This window comes from Symphalangus syndactylus, chromosome 10, assembly GCF_028878055.3.
Source record: "Symphalangus syndactylus isolate Jambi chromosome 10, NHGRI_mSymSyn1-v2.1_pri, whole genome shotgun sequence".
NCBI classification, from domain to species: Eukaryota; Metazoa; Chordata; class Mammalia; order Primates; family Hylobatidae; genus Symphalangus; species Symphalangus syndactylus.
The window spans coordinates 100,169,358-100,195,998 of record NC_072432.2 but is presented as its reverse complement, the minus strand read 5'-3'; the positions used below and the strand labels follow the sequence as shown (position 1 = coordinate 100,195,998).

General features: G+C 39.9%; 2 protein-coding genes across 23 annotated transcripts in view; one reads left to right on the top strand and one right to left on the bottom strand.

Annotated features, from left to right (window-relative positions):
* ESYT3 (extended synaptotagmin 3) overlaps positions 1–9,345 on the top strand; it is a 47,258-nt gene extending 37,913 nt beyond the window's left edge. Inside the window, exons 18-24 of one of the 4 annotated variants that reach the window (XM_055295264.2) lie at positions 841–1,337; positions 2,010–2,108; positions 2,663–2,794; positions 4,655–4,760; positions 4,875–4,924; positions 5,254–5,324; positions 6,204–6,310. In XM_055295264.2, coding sequence (XP_055151239.2) covers positions 841–1,337; positions 2,010–2,108; positions 2,663–2,794; positions 4,655–4,760; positions 4,875–4,924; positions 5,254–5,290 — 921 coding nt within the window. In that variant the 3' untranslated portion in view covers positions 5,291–5,324; positions 6,204–6,310. Of the gene's footprint in view, positions 1–840; positions 1,847–2,009; positions 2,109–2,662; positions 2,795–4,654; positions 4,761–4,874; positions 4,925–5,253; positions 5,493–6,203 lie in introns of those variants that run through there. The other 3 variants (XM_055295266.2, XM_055295265.2, XM_063610704.1) reach the window with 3 other exon arrangements.
* The window catches only part of CEP70 (centrosomal protein 70), a 158,433-nt gene that overhangs the window by 9,961 nt on the left and 121,831 nt on the right, over positions 1–26,641 (bottom strand). For 5 of the 19 annotated variants that reach the window (XM_055295269.2, XM_055295270.2, XM_063610705.1 and 2 more), the window contains 2 exons: positions 24,929–25,008; positions 8,315–8,529 (listed from right to left, as the gene is read on the bottom strand). In XM_055295269.2, the coding sequence (XP_055151244.2) occupies positions 8,324–8,529; positions 24,929–25,008 (286 nt within the window). In that variant the 3' untranslated portion in view covers positions 8,315–8,323. Of the gene's footprint in view, positions 1–8,314; positions 8,530–9,861; positions 16,736–18,486; positions 20,732–20,790; positions 24,223–24,928; positions 25,009–26,641 lie in introns of those variants that run through there. The other 14 variants (XM_063610715.1, XM_063610712.1, XM_055295275.2 and 11 more) reach the window with 8 other exon arrangements.

The window sequence follows — 26,641 nt, the reverse complement described above, 5'->3', positions numbered from 1 at the left end:
TTGAAAATATGTTACAATATATTAATATGTAAGTAAGTTCTATTATTTGAAGATCTTGGGAGTTAAATTTTGATGTTTGTTTGTTTTGTCTGTTGATGCTTTTTGATGGCGACTCATTTCTGTTTTATAACTTGGATTGCAAACATATGTTCAGTGTTCCTTTATGACCTGGATTGAGGTTGTTCTCTTCCAAGGAGCTTCTGCTTTTGCTGCAGCCCAGTACCTCAGGTGCATTACAAACCTGAGTCCATTTTTATGTATATTTCTTAACTTTGGGTTTCAAGATCCCATAGGTAGCTCATATTTATACTCAAAATTCATATGAGGACAGGCCTATGAGGTGCCCTGTTATTAGGAAAGACTTTGTCCCCTCAACCAGACTACAGGCTGTGACAAACACATGTTCTTGTCATTAGTCTTTGCCAGTAGGCAGAATAATTTCTAGCCTAAACTACTTTTTAAACTAAAGAGATCCCACCTTCATGGGTCTTCCCTTCAGCTCCTAGCCTCTTCTAACTCCCTGAATTCCAAGGTTGATATTCAACCCTAGGAAAGCTTAACTTTTATTTTTCAGATTTTTTCTTTTTTTAACAGAATTATCCTTATTTTCTTGTGAATTTGGCTATGCATTTCAAAGGATGTTTGCTTCATTTTATTTGGCATTTCTAACAAGTTTTTCAGAATATTTGGGACACCGTATGTATTACTGGAAATGGAAGTTCCCTAGGAAGGGTCTTTCTTTATAATTCACAACTGAGGGGAAAGGGGGAATGGGAAATAATGGCTGAGGTTGTGGAAGTGGTGACTCAGCTCATAAGCCACCCTGTTATCTGCTTGCAGTTCCTGCAAGTGGAGGAACGAGAGCTGGGGAGCCCATACACAGGACCTGAAGCCCTAAAGAAAGGCCCTCTGCTCATCAAGAAAGTGGCTGCCAACCAGGGTCCCAAAGCCCAACCTCAGGAAGAAGGCCCTACAGATTTGCCATGTACGCCAGACCCTGCTTCTGATACTAAGGACGCATCCAGGAGTACCACAACCACCACCAGTACTACCACCGTTGCCACTGAGCCCACACCCCAAGAGACAGGTCCAGAGCCTAAAGGCAAGGACAGTGCCAAAAGGTTCTGTGAGCCTATGGGGGAGAAGAAGAGTCCAGCCACCATCTTCCTGACTGTCCCAGGTCCCCACTCTCCAGGGCCCATCAAGTCACCCAGACCCATGAAATGCCCTGTCTCCCCATTCGCATGGCCGCCCAAGAGGCTGGCTCCCAGCATGTCCTCGCTCAACTCCTTGGCCTCTTCTTGCTTTGACCTGGCAGATATCAGCCTCAACATTGAGTATGCACCTCTCTGCTTAATCTTTTCTAAAATCGCCTGTATGAAAAAATACCTCGCTGGATGGAAAAGTAGATATGAACTTACATTTCTGTGCAAATTGTTTTTTTACAAAATATCTTCCTAAGAGGCAGCATGGTGTGGTAGAAACAACACAGGACAAGGGAGAGAGCCAAACAGGCTGTTTATGGCTCTAGCTACGTACTGACTATAAAATAGATGCTGGACTCTGGTTGGTAATGTCCCTTCCAGCAGAACCATTGAGTTATACTGGATGACATGGAAAGCTTAATATGTAGAATTATGTAATAAATGGCTGTCATTTATGAAGGGTTTACTATGGGCTTAGCATGTTACCTGATTTAATTCAACCTTCACAATAACCCTACAAGATGGAACTATCATAAGTTTAATAAATTCATTCAAGGTCCCAAAAGGAATCATGATACAAAGGCGGATCCCACTTCATGGTTCCCATTCTTCCTACTATGAAGTAGGATAATTATACATGAATGCTGGATGGAACTGAATTCCAACTGAAAGTAAACTCACTGCGAATTATTATCCTACATGGCTCTATGCTCCTCAAGCAGGAATGCTTCTTTGTCTTTGGGGGTGGGGGAAGAGGGCCAATGGTTGTTATGGCGAGAGAAGTGATGGGCTCTTTCTTTACAGAGGTGGGGACCTCAGGCGACGGCAGCTGGGCGAGATTCGGCTCACAGTGCGCTATGTGTGTCTGCGGCGCTGCCTCAGCGTGCTAGTCAATGGCTGCAGGTAAAGGGATTCTAGGGCCAGGGAGGTCCTTTGGGAGCATCAGGTGACCATAAATCACAGTAGGGACACTCAGAGCAATGAAAAGGGCACATAGTGCCAAGATAAATAACACTTTGGGGGAAAAAATGAGATTTGAAGGCCTGAACACTGTAATCAAGTCCTCAAAGGGGCACGTTGGCCATCATTCTTCAGTGGTGCTGATAAGCTCAAGAGCCAAGGGCTTTGCTCAGACGCAACCACTGCAAGACTGTCTGGAGTGGCTGGTAGCCAGTACATTTTCCAAGTGAGAATCTCAAACTTCCCTTAGAAGGAAAGTACTTGCTCTACTCCAAGCGTTATAAAGATGCATGGAGTAGTATCAAAACCATGCATCTGATATTTTGTCCTCTAAATTCTACAGACTATTACTTTAGATCATCAGGACCACTGAGCATTTTTATCCTCAAGCGTATCTAATGCTGAATGGCTAATATAGCCTTCTCTCATATGAGTATTTTCAGTGTTTGAAAACCAGGGCCCTTTTTTTTTCCCTAATGTCTTTGACACCAAATCAGAAACCTAACACCATGTACCACCAGTGGAGCTGATCCCTACGTCCGTGTCTACTTGTTGCCAGAAAGGAAGTGGGCATGTCGTAAGAAGACTTCAGTGAAGCGGAAGACCTTGGAACCCCTGTTTGATGAGACGTAAGTGGGCTGGTGGCCTGTCTAGAGTACCTCACCCATTCAAGTATTTGCCAAGTACCTGTTATGTTGCCTGGCAGCCTGCCAGATGCTGGAAGGGGCTATGGCTGAACAAGACAACATAGTCTATGACTTCATGAAGCTTCTGTACTTTCGTGGGAAAAATGGAGTGCCAGAGAAGTTTATCAAAATGGCCACCTACATTTACTGCTCATAGAGGCTAAAGTGTTCCTGAATATGGAATGTTCCCTACTCTTTCTGTTTAAATGAAGTCTCTCTGGCAGTAAAAAGATTTGAATGTTCAAATATTTTTTTGATCTGTTTTAATTCCAGCAGTTAAACATTCCTTGAGCCTGAGGACCTAAAATTTCCTCTAAAGCTTGAAGCTCTTTGGCCTGTCTTCCCTCCTGCAACAAAACATAGGTGATGGGTAGAGGTGATACCCTCCCCTTCTCCACAAAGGCTTGTCCACCTATGTCCTTGGGGACAAGGATGACTCTAATCACATTAATTGCTTTTGATGGGCCAGTGGTGGCAAGTCTTATCCCAAATATTTTTATTCTTAGAAGTCTGAATCTCATCAGCGTGTACCTTCTGCTTCAGGGTTCTAAAAAGACATTTCTAGCCAGCTTAGGAAAATACTACATCTCATAATTTTCCTGCCCAATAACTTTTTTAAAAAGGGTTACACTGAGTCCTCTTTGGGCCATGTCTAAGAACTATTATGTTCCTTCAAGAGCTACACTTTAGAGTTCATCAGTATCAAGAAAAGGGTATGATGAAGAGAGACTGTTCATTCAACATTTACTGAATGCTTTATGCCAGGCAGCATCCTATACTCTAGAGCCACACAAGACATTTTGCCCTCAAAGGGAGCTCTGACATAATTATAAAAAGATGTCAAAATTGTGGTGTGGTAGCTACTACGTGGCTAAGGGATTAAAAAAAATTATGTGGAAATATACGAGGGAAGAGGTTTAACATTTGACTTTTGTGACAAACCTAAATCTGTTACTAATTCTAAGTATGACAGCAAGATAAGCCTGGACTTCCAGGTGGAAGGCAACCTCCACCCTAAAAATAAACCTAAAAGTAAGAGGTTTCCTCTGCCTTACTCCATAGGAGGTGGCCACTATTTTCCATGCAACTGCAGCAAACCTAACTGTTCAGTGTTCTAGCCCTTAGCTGGTAAGAAAAAAACTGAGAAGGGGTTTGAGGTGGTCCTATGAATAGGTACTGTTCAGAGTGAGGAGGGCCAGCTAAAAGAGTGGTAGCCAGGGGCGGGGGTGGTGGCTCATGCCTGTAATCCCAGCACTTTGGGAGGCCGCAGCACGCAGATTATCTGAGGTCGGGAGTTTGAGACCAGCCGGACCAACATGGTGAAACCCCATCTCTACTAAAAACACAAAAAATTAGCCAGGTGTGGTGGTGCATGCCTGTAATCCCAGCTACTCGGGAGGCTGCGGCAGAAGAATTGATTGAACTCAGGAGGCAGAGGTTGCAGTGAGCCAAGATCGTGCCTTTGCACTCCAGCCTGGGCGACACAGCGAAACTCCGTCTCAAAAAAAAAGAGTGGTAGCAAGGGTAGAATTGGAGAAAAGATAGATGCAAACTAAGCCACAGCAGTCTGAGGCACTTCTAAGCAAACAGCCTCTTAATACTTCTGGGTTTTGTGAACAACACTGGACGGTAATTATCTGTAATAATGATACATTGTGAGTAGTTAGTTATGAGCCAGTCCTGCTCTAGGTGCTCCTAATAGTCTGTACCTTCTGTTTTAGTAGGGAAATGGATGAAGCACTTTAGATTTTCAAGAAAACTGAATGAAATGCATAATTCTCACTTCCTTTTTGCTTCCTAAAGATTTGAATTTTTTGTTTCCATGGAAGAAGTAAAGAAGAGGTCACTAGACGTTGCAGTGAAAAATAGTAGACCACTTGGCTCACACAGAAGAAAGGAGTTAGGAAAAGTAAGTACAAGAGATATTTGATATACCAAGGAGATTATGATCAATTCACCTTATCCCAATTTCTTTCCTTAATGCAGTGTTTTGGAGGGGAACTAATTATTTGTGATTATTTAGGTACTGATTGACTTATCAAAAGAAGATCTGATTAAGGGCTTTTCACAATGGTAAGTGTGCCCTTTCATTCATTTTATCACTGTTATCCTGCTATTCAAGACAGTTTTCCCTTTTCAGTACTGTTTCAGCTCCTTTGGTTATCAAGAAGGGAGGGAGATGAACACCTTTATTTAAGGCTTTACTGCATGCAGATCTCACTGATACCCTAAAAGACACCTGTAAACTCTAGCCTTAACCCTGAACCCTCGCTGGCCAACTTACAGAGAGACAGGTTCTGCTGGTCTTACAGAGGCCCAGGCAGGCAGGACTAGGCAGTTTGTGCTGTTACCACAACATACTGTCATTACTAACATTAAGTCCAAACCTAACTGTCTTACAGGTATGAGCTGACTCCAAATGGACAGCCAAGAAGCTGATGATAATCCTTATCACTCACCTTTATATTAAAATGTATATATGTATATATTTTTTTCCTTTGGATCACTTACATCAAATATATGTATATTTTGTCATTTAAATCAGAACAACCACTTGAAATTATATACCTATAATTCTTGTGTGGAATTTAACTCCATGACTGAATAGCATAAGGAAGAGGTTATTTAAAAGCAAGAACTATGTTTTTTGGTTGGTTTTTTTGTTCAAGTCCAGAAAGAAATGTTATATTTGTGCCTACTAAATTATCCAAACCTCAGTGTTTATATACTTAAACAAGTGCCACTTTTTAGTAGGTAATTATATACCATCTGATTTAGGACTTACCTGAACGTAGGTACCAGAAAGTCCTACCCTTGGCATAGGGGCTGGGGGAGGTCTGATTCTGGAGCCACTACCAGCATTCCTGGGCAGTGACTGGCCAAAGGGAAGTCACTTTTTTATGGAAATGGAAAGTGACCCAACTCAAAACTGCCAAGAGCTAACACTGCCAAAGCCCTTCTGGCCGCCACCTGTGGTACTTGTATGCCTAGAGATTTGTTCTTTTATTTGACCTGGAGCTAAAAATGTATTTCCCTACTGGCAAAAACGTTATACTGATATACTTAAATATCTTGAGTTAAATACTCTTGTGTAGTCTAAGGGCCAAACTCCAGCATGTAGCATTATTTCCATAGGAAAATGCAAACCAAGTTCCAAACCCAGGTCTATGTCTGACTCTCACAGCAAAGCACTGGAGACTGCTGAAGAGTGTCACCATCAGAGAAAAGGAAGCTATCAGATAAGTTTAGGCTATTCAACTTTTCTAAAGAGATGGTTGGTTCACCTAAATAACATGTTAAAAGCAAAATATGTAAATTATATACTTAAACAAGCGTGTCTTTTACATTTCAGACTTTACAAGACCAAATATACTTCTCATCCCCTCTAACATTCCTGGACCTCCTCTTCTCTCTTACCAACTCAGACGACACTACCTGCCGTCAGTTTTCTGTCTCTGCCTCTGCCTTCACTGCCACTTTTCTTGAAGCAGGGCAGCATTCGAGAACAAAGTTTTTGTCATGTTACTCTTATTCCAGTTTTCTGCCACCTTATTCACACGCAGATGTTCTATTCCAGAATCGTCCAAATACTATGCTCTGCCGACTCAAGTCCTGTCTCAAACCTATTTCCTCTATTAAGTAAGTCAATCCATAGTGAAATGGCCTCTTCCCACGGCCTGTAGCATTTACTGTTGATACTGAGTATTTTCCATTTTAATAGTTCCCAGCCTTTATAACACTAAGTTTTAAGAAATGTTGATTAGGCACCTGCTAAGGTTACATGCTAAGCAGCTACTTATATTGTATTTGTTATTTAATATTTGTTTACTCTCCAGTTGAACAGTAGGGAACAATTCAAGGTGCTTGAATTGTTTTTCACCCTCACCATCCAAGACTGTGTTAAGTACATAGAAGATGCATGGTGAAATTTGTTTCTGCTGAGGTTTCTATTTTAAATGCCAAATTCTCATAATGTAGCATTGATGCCTAACCTGTCTACCTCATGATGGCATTCTAATTGCTCCCTAAATAGACAAGTGCCTTGAAAATGGAGAAGCACCAGAGAAATAAGGGAATGTATCATATGTACATCAAAACATTAGCACCCCTAAAACAGCTAATCAAAATGGCAGATAAGTGAAAACCTACCCCTCTTCTTCCAAACTTAAACCACCAACATTTATTTTAAACATGGTCAATTGAACCGTTTTTACCTGTGTCAGGCAACACAGGTAAATACGTGGTGATGGTCTGAAGAGGAGTTAAAATGTTGAAGGGAACCAGAATTTTAGTACACACCAGACAGGAGGCAAGTTTATATAGGCACTGTGTGAGGGGCAGGGAGCCTGAAAAGTTGTTAATACCTTGGCTGCCACTGAGGACAAGAATTGGTTTTCAGCAGTGGGTGGAAACAATCAGCTAATAATGCAGGAGCAGAGGGTCTGAAGTTAACATCAACTTGGTGCAGAAACCCCCAAACCTGGGACGGAATGTGAATATTGGTTTAGAACCTGGAATCCTGTGAAGCCTTGATGGAGGCAACCATAAAATTGGCCCCACAGGGTTGCCACTCCCATCCAGGGTACATGTGTGACAGCTGCAGCAGATGGCTGTCACTAAAGGGAAACTCACGGGCAAAAATTATGAAACAAAACAAAAACAGACTTTTAAAAAAATATAAAGTGCACAGGAATATCAAACTGAAAAATAGCCATAGATAATATTTCAGCAAGAAGGAAAATGTACCAGTAAGGCAGAAATAGCATGTGAGAAGCAGTGGAGAGCAAAGAAATCCATAAAATATGTTGGCAAACCTAAGCAAGTTTTGATTGTTCACAAGATATAAACAAATAACCAAAGATTTTTGCAAGGGTTCAGAAACATAGTAGAACTAAAATGCTAGTACTAACAACTAAGAAGGGGCAGCTAGGCTGATTAAGAAGAAAGTATTCAAGACCATATCTTATTTAAGAAGCTAAAGATACTTATCTTAAAAATATAACTCTGTGTGAGTCAGTAACTAATTCATTACCTCTCCGCTTCAAATTGACGTCTGTCTCCTTTGCTCCTTTCCCGGCGGGCTTGATGTTTGGCTTTGCCAATAGGGGGCGATGGAAGGACACGCTATCGCAGGAAGAAGGGGCTTTTCTTCTGATGTTTTCCATGGCTGCTAGCTAATTGGCATATAGAGCTGTTCTCAATCATCTAAGTACCCCACAGTTTACCCTTGGCTCATGCCCTAAGAACCATGGCCTTCATGTTTTATCAGCAGGCAACACCTTTTGGCAAGTTTCTTAGCCACAAGTGAGTTGCATGGTCCTATGGCTGCCAGAGGAAGTCTAAATCTCAGCCTGGTAGGGAGGCACTTAGTTTCTAACTTCCTTTCTTGTTCACTCTCCCTTACCCCTGGGGGGAAGGATCTGCATCCCGAAGTTGATATTCTGTATCCCCTGGAGTCCACTTCTACCCCATTTAGTAGTAAATACAAGAATTGCTAACTAGTAAAAGGTGGTTAAATTTTTCATGTTTGGTTACCTGTGCAATGTCGTTTCTGTCTAAGTATGTGTTCAAAATTGCAAGATAACTATGAAAATAGAGTAATAGCAGAAAGCCAATAAAGTTGATATATAAAACTTCCAAATTAGCAGTGAAGAAAAGGTTATAAAGAAAAATCAACCCTGCAAAAAGTAGGAGGGGAAAGCAAAGAAAGACATAATTAGACAATACAAAAGATGGTCAAGAGACTTCTAAATATATTTGTAATTACAATAAACACTATTAAAATCTAGAATATCAAATGAAATAAAAGTAAAAAGCAGTTATATGCTGTTTATAAGAGGTTCACATCAAACAGAAATGTTGAAAGTAAAAAGATTAAAAGATCCATCCAAGAATCATTTAGATTTCTATTAATGGCAGCAAACATATTAAGAAACAGATGCTCCCTATTGCCACTTCTATTCAACAATGTATTGCAGCCTGAGTAATAGGGCAAAAATAGGTACATCTAACCAAAACTATGTGCAGATGATATGATCATGAGCATGAAATCCAAGATAATCTAAATTGCTAGAATTAACCAGAAAGTCTTCAGCAAGCTTGCTTGATACAATGTTAAAAAAACTGTAGTTCTGTTCCCTAAGAGAAAATAAGTGCATAAAAATATCAATATATATGAATACATTCAACAACCCCTATAAGAAAACTAAAACTTTTTAAATAAATGTTAAAGTAAACCTAAAATGGAGAGCTATGCCATGTTTGAGGTTGGAAAACCCAACAAATGCCATTTCTCTCCAAATTAATCTATATGTTTAATGAAAGCCCAATAAATCAACAGGTTGTGTGTGTAACTTGATAAGCAGATTCAATGTACGCAGAACTACAAAGGGTAGAAAGCCGCCTACTCAACACCAAGGTTCAGTTTCAAGCTGTAATAACTAAGAGAGAATGGTACTAGTGCAGGGAGCCAACTGGGCCAAAAGAACAGAAAAGAGCCCAGAAACAGACCCATTCACATATAGATACTCAATTTATGACAGAGGTAGCACTGTGAACAAAGGGAAAAGATAGACTTTTCAATAAAAGGTGCTGGGACAATTGGATATTCATGTGAGAAAATATGAAATGGTCCTTTACTCATATCACATTCAAAAATCAATCAACTCCAGGTATATTAGACTGTGTAAAGCAAAACTATACAGCTGTAAGATAATATAGGAGAATAATTTCACAACTTGTGACTAAGGCAAGATTTCATAACACGCAAAGAACACTAACTAAAAGACCACACATCTCTCCATGAAAATTAGGTACTTCTATTCATAAAAATAAATTATAGGCTGGTGAGGCGGCACACACTTGTAGTCCCAACTACTTGGAAGGCTGAGGTGGGAGGGATCACTTGAGCCCGGGTGTTCAAGGCCAGCCTGGGCAACACAGTGAGATCCCATCTCTTTTTTTTTTTTTTTTTTTGAGATGGAGTCTTGCTGTCACTCAAGCTGGAGTGCAGTGGTGTGATCTCAGCTCACTGCAACCTCCACTTCCCAGGTTCAACTGATTTTCCTGCCTCAGCCTCCTGAGTAGCTGGGACTACAGGCGCGTGCCACCATGCCAGGCTAATTTTTTGTATTTTTAGCAGAGACGGGGTTTCACTGTGTTAGCCAAGATGGTCTCAATCTCCTGACCTCGTGATCCACCCGCCTCGGCCTCCCAAAGTGCTGGGATTACAGGCGTGAGCCACCACGCCCGGCCGAGATCCCATCTCTTTAAAAAAAAAAAAAAAAAAACGAAACACTATGGGAGGGCTGGACACAGTGGTTCACACCTGTAATCTCAGCACTTTGGGAGGTCGAGGCAGGCGGATCACGAGGTGGGGAGATGGAGACCATCCTGGCTAACACAGTGAAACCCCACCTCTGCTAAAAATACAAAAAATTAGCCAGGCATGGTGGCACGCGCCTGTAGTCCCAGCTACTCAGGAGGCTGAGGCAGGATAATCACCTGAACCTGGGAGGCGGAGGTTGCAGTGAGCTGAGATCCTGCCACTGCATGTCTCAAAAAACAAAAAACAACAACAAAAAATACTGTGGGAAAATGGAAAGACAGGTCGCAGAATGGAAGAAGACATTTGTAACACATATAACTGTCAAAGGGCTCATGTCCAGAATATATAAGTAACTTTTACAAATTACTAAGTCAATCCAATAGAAAAATGGGCAAAAGACACAGAAGCACTTCAGAAATGACACACAAAAGTCTAATAAACAAATGAAAAGTTGCTTAACTTCATTAGTGATCAGGGAAATAAATATTAAAATGACAATAATAGCTCTATACATTGGCACAAAGGATGTGGAAAAGTGGGAGGTTTCATACATTGCTGTGGGAGGAGTATAAATGGGTACAACCACTTTGGAAAATAGTTTTGCATTTTTCTCCTAAAGTTGAAGATAACATTCCCCACCAAAGTCACCACTCTGTACACCTCCAGAAGCTTCATTCACGTCGTTATCTATAGAAATGCTACTGCCTCAAGTTGTACAGTAGTACACGGCCTGTATGGCTATGCACATTTCCCCTTTGTTTCCCCTATGACCCAGTTGTTTATATCTCAGTTCTGGATATATACTCTAGAAAACTTGCATACAAGTGTATGACGATGCACGTTGATAGCAGTACTATTCACAGTAGCCAAGAACTGAAAATGACCCAAATGCCAACTTCTAGTAGAACAAATGAATTGTGGAATATTCATAGATGGAATACTATAGAGCAATGAAAACAAATGACCTGGACCTAACAAAAACAACATGGATGCACAGTACAAACGTAATACTGAACAAAATAAATTTTTTTTTTTTTTTTTGCAGTAGCAAGATTTATTGCAAAGGGCGAAAGAACAAAGCTTCCACAGTGTGGAAGGGGACCCGAGCAGGTTGCCCCAAAATAAATATTTTTAATATACACAATATGATTCCAGTTTTATAAAAACAGTCAAAACTACATTGGTTTAGGCATATACAGACACACAAAAGTGGCAGAGCTATTTGGAAAAAAAAAAAAAACCAAGGAAGTGATAAAAGTCAGGATAATAGGAGGGAGGGGAGAAGATGGGGAAGGATTACCAGGGGCAAAGAAAACTTTTGGAATGATGAGTATGTCTGTTAAGATTGTGGTGATGATTTCACAGGTGTATATATCAGAACTTATCAAATTGTGTGTATACTTTGAATATGTACAGTTTATTATATGTCAAGGATACATCAATAAAATTGTTTTAAAATCAACATTTTACATTTTAAATAAATATTGTTAAACAATAACTGCACTATTCTTATATTTTTAATAATAGAAATTGGATAAAAGTGGATCTGATAGGGAAAGCCTAAAGCTATTTCTATTAGTGGCACTATCCTTCTCAGTGGCCCTTGAGGCACCTTCAATAAAGCCCTAGCCCTCTGAAGAAGAGTTTGAAAACTTCTGTTTTAAACTAAGTCTTAACCACAGGCTCTTAAGCCAGCTGACAAAATTTACATTAATTTTTAAATTGCATTTCTTTCCAAATCGTCTCACAGCAATTTCCTGTAATAATTTTTTTGGAGATACATGCAAACTTTGATACTGCCAATAATTTTTAATTTTCAATATTTGCAGGTACATAGGTATATATATTTATGGAGTACATGAGATATTTTTATACAGGTCTGCAATGTGTAACAATCACATCATGGAAAATGGGGGTAGCCATCTCCTCAAGTATTTATCCTTTGTTTTACAAACAATCGAATTATACTTTTAGTTATATTAAAATGTACAACTGAATTATTTTGACTATAGTCACCCTGTTGGGCTATCAAACAGTAGGTCTTATTCATTCTATTTTTTAATACCCATTAACCATCCCCACCTCCCCTCCACCCTCACCCCCACTACCCTTTCCAGCCTCTGGTAACCACCCATGAATTTAATCATTTTGATTTTGGATCCTACAAATAAATGAGAACATGTGATGTTTGTCTTTCTGTGCCTGGCTTGTTGCACTTAACATAATGATCTTCCAGTTCCATCAATGTTGCAAATGACAAGATCTCATTCTCTTTAAGGCTGAATAGTAGTCTATTGTGTATGAGTACCACATTTTCTTTATCCACTCATCTGTTGATGGATACTTTAAGTAAGTTGCTTCCAAATATTGGCTACTGTGAACAAACATGGGAGTGCAGGTTTTCTCTTTGATATACTGATTTCCTTTCTTTTGGGTAGATATGTAGCAGTGGGATTGCTGGATCTTACAGCAGCTCTATTTTCAGTTTCTTGAGGAACCTCTAAACTGTTCTCCATAGTGGTTGTACTAATTTAAATTTCCACCAGCAGTATACAAGGGTTCTCTTTTCTCCACATCCTCACCAGCATTTATTATTGCCTGTCTTATGGATAAAAGCCATTCTAACTAGGGTAAGATGATACCTCATTGTAGTTTTGATCTGCATTTCTCTGATGATCAGTGATGTTGAGCACATTTTCATATGCCTGTTTGCCATTTATCACTTCTTTTTTGACAAATGTCTATTCAAATCTTTTGCCCATTAATTGGATTAGATTTTTTTCCTGTAGAGGTGTTTGGACATACGGCTTATATATTCTGGTTATTAATCCCTTGTCAGATGGGTAGTATCGGGGGAACCCACCCCCAATATTTCAATATAGGTTCTATTTTCCCTAAGTGTCAGCCGGCTGAGAAAGAGAAAGAGTACAAAGAGAGGAATTTTACAGCTGGGCCTCCGGGGGTGACATCACATATCAGTAGGTCCGTGATGCCCACCTGAGCCTTAAAGCCAGCAAGTTTTATTAAGGATTTCAAAAGGGGAGGGGGTGTAAGAACAGGGAGTAGGTCACAAAGATCACATCCTTCAAAGGGCAAAAAGGAAAACAAAGATCACATGCTTCTAAGGATAAAATCAAAAACTCCTGATAAGGGTCCAACAAAGATCACAAGACAAAGGGCAAAAGCAAAGATCACAAGGCAAAGGGCAAAAGCAGAATTACTGATAAGAGTCTATGTTCAGCAGTGCACGTATTGTCTTGATAAACATCTTAAACAACAGAAAACAGGGTTCGAGAGCAGAGAACTAGTCTGACCTCAAATTAACCAGGGCAGGGGTTTTCCCCACCCTAGTAAGCCTGAGGGTACTGCAGGAGACCAGGGTGTATTTCAGTCCTTATCTCAACTGTATAAGACAGACACTCCCAGAGCGGCCGTTTATAGACCTCCCTCAGGAATGCATTCCTTCCCCAGGGTATTAATTATTAATATTCCTTGCTAGGAAAAGAATTTAGCGATATCTTCCCTACTTGCAGGTCCATTTACAAGCTCTCTGCAAGAAGAAAAGTATGGCTCCATTTTGTCCAACCCTGCAGGCAGTCAGACCTTATGGCTGTCTTCTCTTGTTCCCTGATAATCACTGTTATTGTTCCTTTTCGAGGTGCACCGATTTCATATTGTTCAAATACATGTTTTACAATTTGTACAGTTAACACAATTATCATCGTGGCCCTGAGGTGACGTACATCCTCAGCTTCTGAAGATAATAGGATTAAGAGATTAAAGTAAGACAGGTGTAAGAAATTATGAAAGTATTATTTGAGAACTGGTAAATGTCCATGAAATCTTCACAATTTATATTTCTCTGCCGCAGCTCCAGCCATTCCCTCTGTTCAGGGTCCCTGACTTCCCACAACAGGGTAGTTTGCAAATATTTTCTCCCATTTTGTGGGTTGTTTTTCACTTTGTTGACTGTATCCTTTGCCGTGGAGCAGCTTTTTAACTTGATGTGACCTCACTTGTCCATGTTTGCTTTGGTTGCTTCTGCTTGTGGGATATTACTCAAGAAACCTTTGTCCACGCCAATGTATTAGAGATTTTCCCCAATGTTTTCTTGTAGTAGTTTCATAGTTTTGAGGTCTTAGATTTGTCTTTAATTCGTTTTTATTTCATTTCTGTATAAGGTGAGAGTTTGGGGTTGATTTTCCTTCTTTTGCATATGGATATCCAGTTTTCTGAGCACCATTTATTGAAGAAACTATCTTTTCCCAGTGTATCTTCTTGGCACCTTTATCAAAAATGAGTTCACTGTAGGTGTGTGGATTTGTTTTTGTGATCTCTATTCTGTGCCATTGGTCTATGTGTCTGCTTTTATGCCAGTACCATGCTGTTTTGGTTACTATAGCTCTGTAGCATAATTTGAAGTCAGGAAATGTGATTCTTCCAGTTTTGTTCTTTCTGCTCAGGATAGCTTTGGCTATTCTGGGTCTTCTATGGTTCCATAATATATTTTAGCATTGTTTTTTCTATTTCTATGAAGAATGTCACTGGTATTTTGATAGGGATTGCATTGAATCTGTAGATTGCTTTGGGTAGTACGGATATTTTAACAATATTAATTGTTCCAATCCATGAACATGGAATATCTTTCCATTTTCTGGAGTCCTTTTCAATTTCTGTCATAGGTGTTTTATAGTTTTCATCGTAGAGATGTTTCACATCTTTGGTTCAGTTAATCCCTATTTAATTGTATTTGTGACTCTTGTAAATGGGATTTACAAGAGTAAATTTCCAATTTCTTTTTCAGATTGTTTAGTATTGGCATATAGAAAGTCTACTTATTTTTTGGCCTGGCACAGTGGCTCATGCCTGTAATGCCAGCACTCTGGAAGGCCGAGGTGGGTGGATCACCTGAGGTCAGGCATTCAAGACCAGCCTGGCCAACATGGTGAAACCCAGTCTCTAGTAAAAGTACAAAAATTAGCTGGGCATGGTGGTGGGTGCTTGTAATCCCAGCTACTCAGGAGGCTGAGGCAGGAGAATCACTTGAACCTGGGAGGCAGAGGTTGCAGTGAGCCGAGACTGTGCCATTACACTCCCGTCTGGGCGATAAGAGCAAAACTCCGTCGAGATGAGGGGGAGGGGGAGGGGGAAGGAGAGGCAGAGTCTACTTATTTTTGTAAGTTGATTTTGTATCCAGCAATTTTACTGAATGTATTGGTTCTAGTTTTTTGGTGGAGTCTTTAGGTTTTCCAAATAACATATTCATCTGCAAATAATAATAATTTGACTTCTCCCTTTCCAGTTTGGATGCTCTTTTTTGTCTAATTGCTCTAGCTGGGACTTCTACTACTATTTTGAATAACAGTGGGCATCCTTGTTATGTTCCAGATCTTAGAGAAATGGCTTTCAGTTTTTCCCCTTTCAGTATGATACTAGCTGTGAGTCTGTCATATATGGCTTTTATTATGTTGAGGTATGTTCCTTCTACACGCAGTGTTTTGAGGGTTTTCTTTTTAATCATGCAGGGATTTTGAACTTTATCAAATGCTTTTTCAGTATCAGTTGAAATGATCATATGGTTTTTGCCCTTCATTCTGTTGCTATGATGTATCACATTGATTTGCTTATGTTGAATCTTCCTTGCATCCCTGGGATAAATCCTACTTTATCATGATGAATGATCTTTTTAATGTGTTGTTAAATTTAGTTTGCTATTGTTGAGGATTTTTCCATCAATATTCGTCAGAGATACTGGCCTGTAGTTTGTTTTTTTTTTGCCACCTAAGCCTCCCGAGTAGCTGGGCCTACAGGTGCACACCACCATGCCTGGTTAATTTTTGCATTTTTTTGTAGAGACAGGGTTTCCCCATGATGGCCAGGCTAGTCTCAAACTCCTGACTTCAAGTGATCCACCTGTCTCAGCCTCCCAAAGTGCTGGGATTACAGGTGTGAAGCCACCACACCTGGCCTAGTTTTCTTTTGATGTGTCTTTGGTTTTGCTATCAAGGTAATACTGGCCTCACAGAATGAGGTTGGAAGTACTCCCTTCTCCATTCTTCAGAATAATTTGAGTAGAATTGGTATTAGTTCTTCTTTAAGTGTTTGGTAGAATTCAGCAGTGAAGCCATTGGTTCTCAGGCTTTACTGGGAGACTTATTACAGCTCAGATCTCATTACTTGTACTGGTTTGTTCAGGTTTTGGATTTCATGTTCATAGGTCAATCCTGGGAGGTTGTATGGGTCTAGGAATTTATCCATTTCCTCTAGATTTTCCAATTTATTGGCATATAGTTGCTTGCAGTAGCCACTAATAATCCTTTAAATTTCTGCAGTATCAGTTGTAATGTCTTTTATCACCTCTGATTTTGAGTCTTCCTTTGTTAGTCTGACTAAAGGTTTTGTGAATTTTATGTTTTCAAAAAACCAACTTTTGTTTCATTGATTTTTTGTATTGTTTTCTTCATTTCTAATTCATATATTCCTGTGTTTATCTTTATTATTTTTCTACAAATTTTGGGTTCAGTTTGCTCTTGCTTTTCTAGTTCTTTAACCTTTTCCTGTTTAGAAAAAAAAAAAAAAAGTGCAGCTCGCTGCCAGTGCTCATTCAATTTTACATAAACATGCTCTTTGAGGCTGAGGCAAATCTGACTGATTTTCAATGTGAAAATAAAATATAAAAACTGTTCCTGTAGTTATTTCTAAACAAAACTAACGTCAGAATCATTGGAATCATGAGAATCATCTATTTCAGAAAAATCAGATTCGTCAAACGAATCTTCAGCCAACACCTATTTGAGAATGATCTTAACATCACCTGTAGGAATGCTACATTTTCTAGGATTTGACAATTTCAGCAATCGAGTATTACTGCATTTTGTAAATGGAAATACCACTACTGAAAACACAATGTTATAAATAGAATGATGTATTTTGTTTCCAAAGTAAATATACTACAACAATGTGAAAATAATAAAAATCAGCTATTTCATGGCAAAGTTATCTTAAGGTAAACACTGCAGCTGTAAGGACGCCTGGCAAGTATGCTCAGGGCAAATGGGAAAAGAGTGAAGATGCATCATTTGGTTATTTGAAGTTTTTCTTCTTTTTTGATGTAGGCACGTATAGCTATAAATTCCTGTCATACATACTACTGTTTTTGCTGTATCTCATAGGTTTTGAGACGTGTTTCAAGAAAATTTTCAATTTCCTTCTTAGTTTCTTCATTCACCCACTGGTCATTCAGGGACATACTGTTTAATTTCTATGTGTTTGTATAGTTTCCAAGATTCTATTGATTTCTACTTTTAATCCATTGTGGTCAGAGAAGATGCGTTATTATTTCAATGTTTTGAATGTTTTAAGACTTGTTTTGTGATGTAACATATGCTCTATCCTTGATAATGATTCATGTGCTGAGGAGAATAATTTTCAGTATTCCTCAGCCTTTGGATGAAATGTTTGGTAAATATCTATTAGATTCACTTGTCCCACAGTGCAGATTAAATCTGATGTTTCTTTGTTGAGTTTCTGCCTGGAAGATCTGTCTGATGCTGAAAGTGGTGTGGTGAAGATGCCAGCTATTATTGTATTGGGATCTCTCTCTTTAGCTCTAATAATATTTAGCTTACATATCTGCATGCTCCAGTATTAGCATATGTATTTGCAAGCATATCCTGTTGCTGGATTGACCCCTTTATCATCATGTAATGACCTTTTTGTCTCTTACAGTGTTTGCCTTGAAATCTATTGTCTAATATAATTATAGCTACTTCTGCTTTATTTGTTTCTAATGGCATGGAATATCTTTTTCTATCCCTTTGTTTTCTGTCTGTATGCATCTTTATAGGCTAAATGTATTTCTTGCAAGCAATAGATCATTGGGTCTTGTTTCTTCATCCATTCAGCCACTCTTTGTGTTTTGATTGTATAGTCCATTTACCTTCAATGTTATTATTGATAAGTAGGGACTTACTCCTGCCATTTTATTGTTTTCTGGTTGTTCTGTAGTCTTCTTTTCCCTCTTTCCTTCCTCCCTGTCTTCCTTTTAGTGAAGGTGGTTTTTCTCTGGTGGTATGATTTAATTTCTTATTTTTTACATTTTTTGAATCCATTGTATATTTTTAGATTTGAGGTTACTGAAAGGCTTACTGCAAATTATAATTCATTATTTTAAACTGATGACAACACTGATTGCATAAACAAGCAAAAATAAAAACTCTATGGTTGATCTCTCCCCACCCCGCCCCCCCCGCAACCATGGCCACCACCACTGGGACTGCATTGGATTAGACCTGAAGCCAGCACAGCACTGGGGCTTGCCCAAGGCCCACTGTAACCACTACTTGACCACCACCTACCTCTCTCTCTCTCCCACTATGGCCACCACCACTGGGACTGCATTGGATCAGACCTGAAGCCAGCATAGCATTTGGTCTTGCCCAAGGCCTGCTGTAACCACTACTTGACCACCACCTACATTCACTCAAGGCCCTAGAGTTCTACAATCAGCAGGTAGCAAAGCCAACTAGGTTTGTGTCTTTCCCTTGAGGGTGTCAAGTTTCCCCAGGCCCTGGGCAAGTACAGAGATGCTGTCTGGGAGGCAGGGATTAGAGTAAAAAACCATACAATTTTGCCTGATGTTCCATTCTACTGTGGTCAAGTCGGCACTCAAATCACAATATGAAGTCCTTCCTGCTCTTCCTTACCCTTTCCTCTGGCAGAGGGGCTTCTCTCTGTGGCCACCACCACCACTGACACACAGGGGATTCTGCTAGGCCACCACCAATGTTCACTTAAAAGCCCAAGGGCTCCTCAGCCAGCTTGTGGTGAATGCTGCCAGGCCTGGGACTCACCCTGAGGGGCAGTGGGCACCCAGGGCAGGGTCCAGAAATGCTGTCCAAGTGCCTAGGCTTGGATTCAGGGAACCCAAAAGCCTCAGGGACCCCAAAAGCTCTATTGTGGCTGAGCTGGTACCTAAGATGACAAGACAAAGTCCCCTTTACTTTTCCCCCTGCTTTTCTCAAGCAAGAGGAGTTTTTCATCATAGCCACCACAGTTAGGAATGTGCTAGGTCACATCTGAAGTCAGCATGTCTCAGAGCCCAAGGCCCACAGCATACTATCTGGGTATTGCTGCTAGTAATTCACAGCCCAAGCACTCTTTAGTCAGTAGGTGATGAATCCTGCCAGAACAAGGTTCTGCCCTTCAAGGCAGTGGCTTCCCTATTGACCCAAGGTGTGCCTAGAAACGTTCATGAGCTAGGGGCTGGAATGGGGGCCTTGCGACTCTACCCAGTGCCCTAACCTACTGTGGCTAAGCTGGTATCCAAGATGCAAGGCAAAGTCCTCTTTACTCTTTGCTTTCCTTTCCTTATGCAGAAGCAAGGAGTCACTTTCATTGCTGCCTGCCTGGGGTTGGGGGAGGAGTGGTGCAAGCACTCCCTTAGGTGCACTGGCTGGTGTCTCCCTAGGTCATGTGTCACCCTAGTCCTCTGGCTCTGAGCCCATCCAGCACTAGGAGTTGCCTAGGAATTAACTGCAATCTCTGTGTGCTAGACTGCCTTTCAAATTTACCTAGGACCCCAGAGCACTTTGGCCCACGGTGGCAAGGCTTGCCAAGAAACTCAAGTTCTGATAACTGGAATGGACAATTCCACTCTGGCTAGGTCTGGTCCAAATGCTCCCTCCATGCATTTGTGCTGGCTTAGCCCAGCATGGCTTTACTCTCCACTATGACAAGGCAGCACTGAGTTCAATGTGAAGTCCCCCAGTTGCTGTGCTCTCCCTCCCCCAAGCACACAGACTCAGACCCCACAGTGCAGCCACTACCGGCGGGTCAGGGAGGGGTGGCATCAGTGATTCAAAGCTATCTCTCTAACCCTCTTCAATGCCTCTTTCAGCAATATGAAGTTAAAACCAATACTGTGATTGCTCACCTGATTTTTGGTTCTTGAGATGGTGCTTTTCTGTGTGTAGATAGTTGTTAAAATTTGGTGTTCCTGCAGTGGGGATCAATAGTGTAGGCCTCTATTCTGCCATCTTGCCCTGCCTTCAATTTCTTGGAATAATTTAATCAATTCATAGTATTTACATTATTGAATATCCAAATACTTTTTGTACCCAACCCTCAAGACCCAAGTTCTTCCACAAATTGTAAGTTAGTGTTTAGAAATGTAACGGCAGGCTATCATGACAGAGAATTTTAAATCTAGAAGGAGCCTATTATCTTATGTCTGATCCCTAAGGTCATAACACCAAGGATGTGGATGCTTGTTTGCTGACGTTTACTCACTATTCCACCATACTGCTTCCTGGAAATGTGTTATAATATTCTATATGCCCATCAACAAGAATGACAGAGAAATTTCCTAGACCTGCTGCTTATAAAAGTGGGGAAGAAGAGTCCAAAGTGGCTTGTACTCATGGGTATGAGGCAGAACAGTGACTCTTAAGAAAACGTGACTGAATATTGAGAATACAGAATAAATAGAAGGCAGCAAGTATTCTTACATAAAATGCAGCAAGGATGTACAAGTTGCCCAAGGAAGGTTCACCCTAGGAAGAGAATATGACTCATTATTTGTCAGTAATATACAAGCACATCACTGAGGACATTTATGTTTGGAAATTCTTTACAAAAATTTTATTTGAGATCTCAAGTTCTTATAAAAAGTGCATTACATCAAGACTGCAAAAGACACTTTTTAAATGAGAGACTTCTGTCTACTCATCCATTTTACCCTACGATTCATTTCCTACCCTAACAAAAATGATGAAACAGTTTTTCTTTCTTCCTTTTCTTCCTCCTGCTTTGAAAGGGCAACTGCCATGAGGGGTATCTCAACAGAATGTGCCAATTAATCCTTGCCAGGAGAGCAGTAGCTTCCTACTGGCTAAATTTAGAGAGCCCTTGGCATTCCTTTTGCTGTGGCTCAAAGATGACTACAACCTGAATCTAAAGACTGCAACCTACTACTTGGAATCAGTCTTCCTGGACTCCTCTTTTATTCACAAACTCCACTCTAAAACAACCTTAAATTTTAAGCACTCAATAATTGCTTAAGAAATGAAGGGATAAGACTTGGAACCAACCCAAATGTCCAACAACAATAGACTGGATTAAGAAAATGTGGCACATATACACCATGGAATACTATGCAGCCATAAAAAATGATGAGTTCATGTCCTTTGTAGGGACATGGATGAAACTGGAAAACATCATTCTCAGTAAACTATCGCAAGGACAAAAAACCAAACACCGCATGTTCTCACTCATAGGTGGGAATTGAACAATGAGAACTCATGGACACAGGAAGGGGAACATCACACTCCGGGGATGGTTGTGGGTTGGGGGGAGGGGGGAGGGATAGCATTAGGAGATATACCTAATGCTAAATGACGAGTTAATGGGTGCATTAAACCAACACGGCACATGGATACATATGTAACAAACCTGCACATTGTGCACATGTGCCCTAAAACCTAAAGTATAATAATAAATAAAAAAAAGAAATGAAGGGATCTAAAGTTAATTACTTTACCCTTGCAACTATTTTCTGTATAAGAATCTTAAAGTTAATAAAAATTATAGAGATGAAGAATGACCTAATACTAAGAAGGGAATGAATTCTGACAGCAAATACATTTTATAACTCTTATCTCAAAATAAGATCAATCCTACAAAATAAAAAATGTTAAGAATACAATTTACACAGTAAAAATGATTTGATTTGTTTTCAGTATGAAAGTACTTTTAATTTCTTTACTGCAGGTACAATGGCATCCAAGTCATCAATTTCTGTAATACAAAAACAGTAATAATAAAAGAGAGTAACTTTTTCTAGTGGTAAACTCACATGAAACAAGAACCTATATGCAAAGGCAAACCCCAAACATAAAGGCAATAATACTGGTGTTTTGTGCACATGAAGTTTTTCTCCGATATTGATGACAGATTATCACTGATTCGGATACAGATGCATCACAGGGGCTCTGTTTATAAAAGTCACCACATACCCACAAGTACCCTCTGATTCTAGTATTAACTTCATTAGCAGCATGCCCTTATTAACAGATCCAACTGCCCACTTGTGTGATATGTTAGTGTCTCATTAGAGCTGTATCACTACACCTGTGCACCTACATGGTGAAATCCCAGGTAGAGGCATCTCCTCCCTGGGTCTCCATGTGAGGACTTAGGAATTTCTTCTCATAGAACAGTCTTGTCCTCTTTAATCTTCTTGGGAAGAGTTCTTAGTAGTGGATCACTCTAAGATGAAAGGTATCTGCCAGCTGGGAGCAGTGGCTCATCCCTATAATCCCAGCACTTTGGGAGGCCGAGACGGGAAGATCATTTGAGGTCAGGAGTTCAAGACCAGCCTGGCCAACACAGTGAAAACCCACCTGTACTAAAAATACAAAAATTAGCTGGGTGTGATAGTGGGCACCTGTAATCCCAGCTACACAAGTGGGCAGTTGGATCTGTTGCTTGAACCCAGGAGGCGGAGGTTGCAGTGAGCTGAGATTGCATCACTGCACTCTGGCCTGGGTGACAGAGAGCAAGACTATGTCTCAAAAAAACAATTATCTGCCTAATCAAAAAGCCTCATCAAGCATACAAACCTCAAGTGCAATGTATTACAGAGCTTAGCCTGGTCCAGCTTACCAGATAAACCAATCCAGGCTCTTCTGTGACAGGCTCTTTCTGAATTTGATTTTTCTTCCTAAGACTATCTTATTCCAACCAGCCTAAGTTAGAATTCACTCTCTGAAGCTCCTGGCCACCAAGGGAGCAAAATCCTTTTTCTCATTATCCAAATCCCAGCCCTACTTAAGGTAAGCCACGATGGCAGGTTCTCTAGATACCCACTACTTTTTTCTAGCTTATTCTGTTAAGCCATCATTAATAAACGCGTTCCTTTACATAAAACGTGCTTTCTTGGATTCCAACTCTCTCCGTGTGTAGGGGGATCTTGGTTGCTCTTCATTTAGCCTACACACATAGCCCATGCTCTCCTACTATTCATTTAGTTCTTTAAGCTCCCGACTTCAGTCAGAATACTTGTCTGAACCCACTAACAAAGCATCAAGATATGGGAACAGAAACAATATAAGCAAACCTACAATAGAGAATTTGTTTACAATTCCCTTACATAGTGGTAAGGTACAAGATCAAGTTATTACCTGACTCTGCCCCCTGCCCATTCTGAAATTACACCTGTTTTCTCATTAAGTGAAAAACCTGCCTTTCATATGAACCTCACAGCAAAGGACCTTGGCTGATATGGGAATTTCCTCAGTCAATCACACCACTTATATGAGGAAAAGAATGGATTGTTTTTTTACTCGCTAAAGGTACTCTCCATATCTGTTATTCAGTATACCACCCTGCATCTACATGCTTAGTGACAACTATTAATAAAAAAAAACCGTCATGTTTGCCAGATTTAACTTTCCCAAAGTTAATGTTTAACCCCAGAATTTCAACTTTGACCAAAATACAGAATTCATCTCCAGAGAAACTTGGCTTTCTGAAGCAAATGATCTTTATGAACCATGCTGAGTGTCATAATATCTGAAAGGAAGTTTCTATAGAAGCATTCTGAAATTAAGTGTTACCAGCACACCCTGTTAAAATATGTTTATTAATATGCCAAATATTTATGAATGATGAGAACATCACTGCTTAAGTTAATAGCAATCCCAAAGCAAGTAGAATCATATTATTCTATGAAACTAGGCTCTTCAGGATATCAGACAACACACTTATACAGTTTCATACCTCATCTCAAGTTTAACTTTCAAATTACATTTTCACTTGCCGTGATCTTTTTAAATATGAGGACAAGCCTGAAGCACGCTCACTCATTGTCTCCCTTGCTTCCCCAGTGCACGTAAGACTGGCCACAAAACTTCCTTTATGTTCACTAGGCTATATATTCTACTTAGATACTTCTTTCACTTATTCTTCTTATCAAGTTTTCATTGACTCATTCCCTTATCTTCATACCAAGCTTCATCTCCTCTTTTAAAAGCAAAGAGCCATTCTTTAAAAAAAAAAAAGAATCTTTCAAATGAGGTATACAGAAAAAAGAATTCACTAGTGAATAAATCACTTTAAAACTTTAAAAATTATTCTTAATAGTAAGATAAATAATTTTATAGCCATATGTAATTATATTTAAACTAGATAAGGTCTCTGTTCTGCCTTATGAGTCCTAAGCAAAATTTTTACTTTTAGGAGACACTACTACTAATGAAGCCCTCAATCTGACCGTCAGTATGAGTGTAATATTTCATCTGTTCCTTTCCACAGATATTTATGACTTTATATTACTTCATATCACCAAAGAGGAAATATTATTTGTATATTTAAAAAATTGTGTAGATAGGTGGTATCTTAGGAAAAAAAAAAAAGAGGAAGGAAGGACCTTCTAAGATCATAAATCTTAAGAATATTTCTCATTAGACAATGACAGAGCCAGGGTTAAACTAGGCATGGCCAGAATGATGCCATCTCTCATGATAAGGTCCTCCAACAAAGGTAGTTCCTATCGCTGTTAAAGGTCTGTGTTTCTGTTCTATGGACTAATCCCAACAAACTCTAACTGCTTGTAAGGAATGTTTCCAGAACTGTTAGTGGTTTCCAACCACTAGGTAAAAATACTAATCCAGTGACTAAGGAACACCCTTTTCTTAAATGCACTGACATTTTAAGACTCAAAATTTAACCATCAACACCAGAGATCTTACCTAAGATTTCAAGTAGATCATTAGTAAATGCCTGAAATGCTGGGAAAAATTCCTCGTGTTCTTCCAATTTGTAGATAATGCTGTTTAAAAAAATGGACAATTTAAACCTGATTTCTAACTTAGGGTTCTTGCACCTGATTGCAAACAGAACATTTTCAAAATAGAAACTATATTGCTAATTTAAATATAAACTTAATGATCATTTACTACAGTCCTTTCTTTCTGAGATTTTTGTTAATCTAATATCACTTTTCTTAAAAAAGCATTTCAATATCGATATAAAATTTGTTAAATTAATATGTAACATTCTTTTTTTTTTTTTCTTTTGAGACAGAGTCTCGCTCTGTCGCCCAGGCTGGAGTGCAGTGGTGCTGTCTCGGCTCACTGCAAGCTCTGCCTCCTGGGTTCACGCCATTCTCCTGCCTCAGCCTCCCGAGTAGCTGGGACTACAGGTGCCTGCCACTATGTCCGGCTAATTTTTTGTATTTTTAGTAGAGACGGGGTTTCACCATGTTAGCCAGGATGGTCTCAATCTCCTGACCTCGTGATCCGCCCGCCTCGGCCTCCCAAAGTGCTGGGATTACAGGCGTGAGCTACCGTGCCTGGCCAGTATATAACATTCTTAACATGGCAATCTTCCCATTAAGCTCAAGGCTTCTTAGACCATGCTTTTACGGCATTTTCTAAAAATAATTGGCTTTTACACCCAGTATCTTATTAAACATTAAGAAAAAATATCAGGCTGGGCACGGTGGCTCACGCCTGTAATCCCAGCACTTTGGAGGCCAAGGCAGGAGGATCACTTGAGGTCAGGAGTTCGAGACCAGCCTGGCCAACATGGTGAAACCCCGCATCTACTAAAATACAAAAATTAGCTGGGCGTGGTGGTGCATGCCTGTAACCCCAGCCACTCGGGAGGCTGAGGCATGAGAATTGCTTGAACCTGGGAGGTGGAGGTTGCAGTGAGCTGAGATTGAGCCACTGCATTCCAGCCTGGGCAACAGAGTGAGACTCTGTCTCAAAAAAAAAAAAATCAGTAGTCAGTAAAACTGTGGGAAGAAACAGGCCAATAGTAAGATATATATTCCTTTTAAAAGCACCAAGTGTCAGATTATGTAAGGGCTCTTCTAGGAAAACTTGCAAAACATATGGTTTATGTGGTATATATTGTGTGTTTCCCTTCACAAATGCTGTAATATAAAATTGGGGGTCAGATGTGGGGAAAGTTGCTTTAACTATAGCTACAATGTCTCGATATTTTCTAAAAATACCAGATTTTATGTTAGAGATGCCTAGTCTTTTAAAAAATCCTTAACATTTATCTTCTAATCAAATAAATATACTATTAATGATTATTCAGTGGTCTATGGTGGTGTCCTAAAAATAGAACTTACTGATACGATCAGAACTTACGTGATGTTGCTAACAAGGTTTGAATTTCCCCATATATAATATTTCCTGAAAACAGGCTTATGCTGAAGAGTTCCTGACCTTCTTTATAGGCCTTACAATCTATTTTTATCTTGAAAATATTTGGCATTTCCTCCATCCCTAAGGGTTTGAGATTATCTTAGATTGTCAAGTTACTTAAAAGATGCTATTCCAAGGCCGGGCATGGTAGCTCACACCTGTAATCCCAGCACTTTGGGAGGCCAAGGCAGGCGGATCACTTGAGCCCAGGAATTTGAGACTGGTCTCGGCAACATGGTGCAA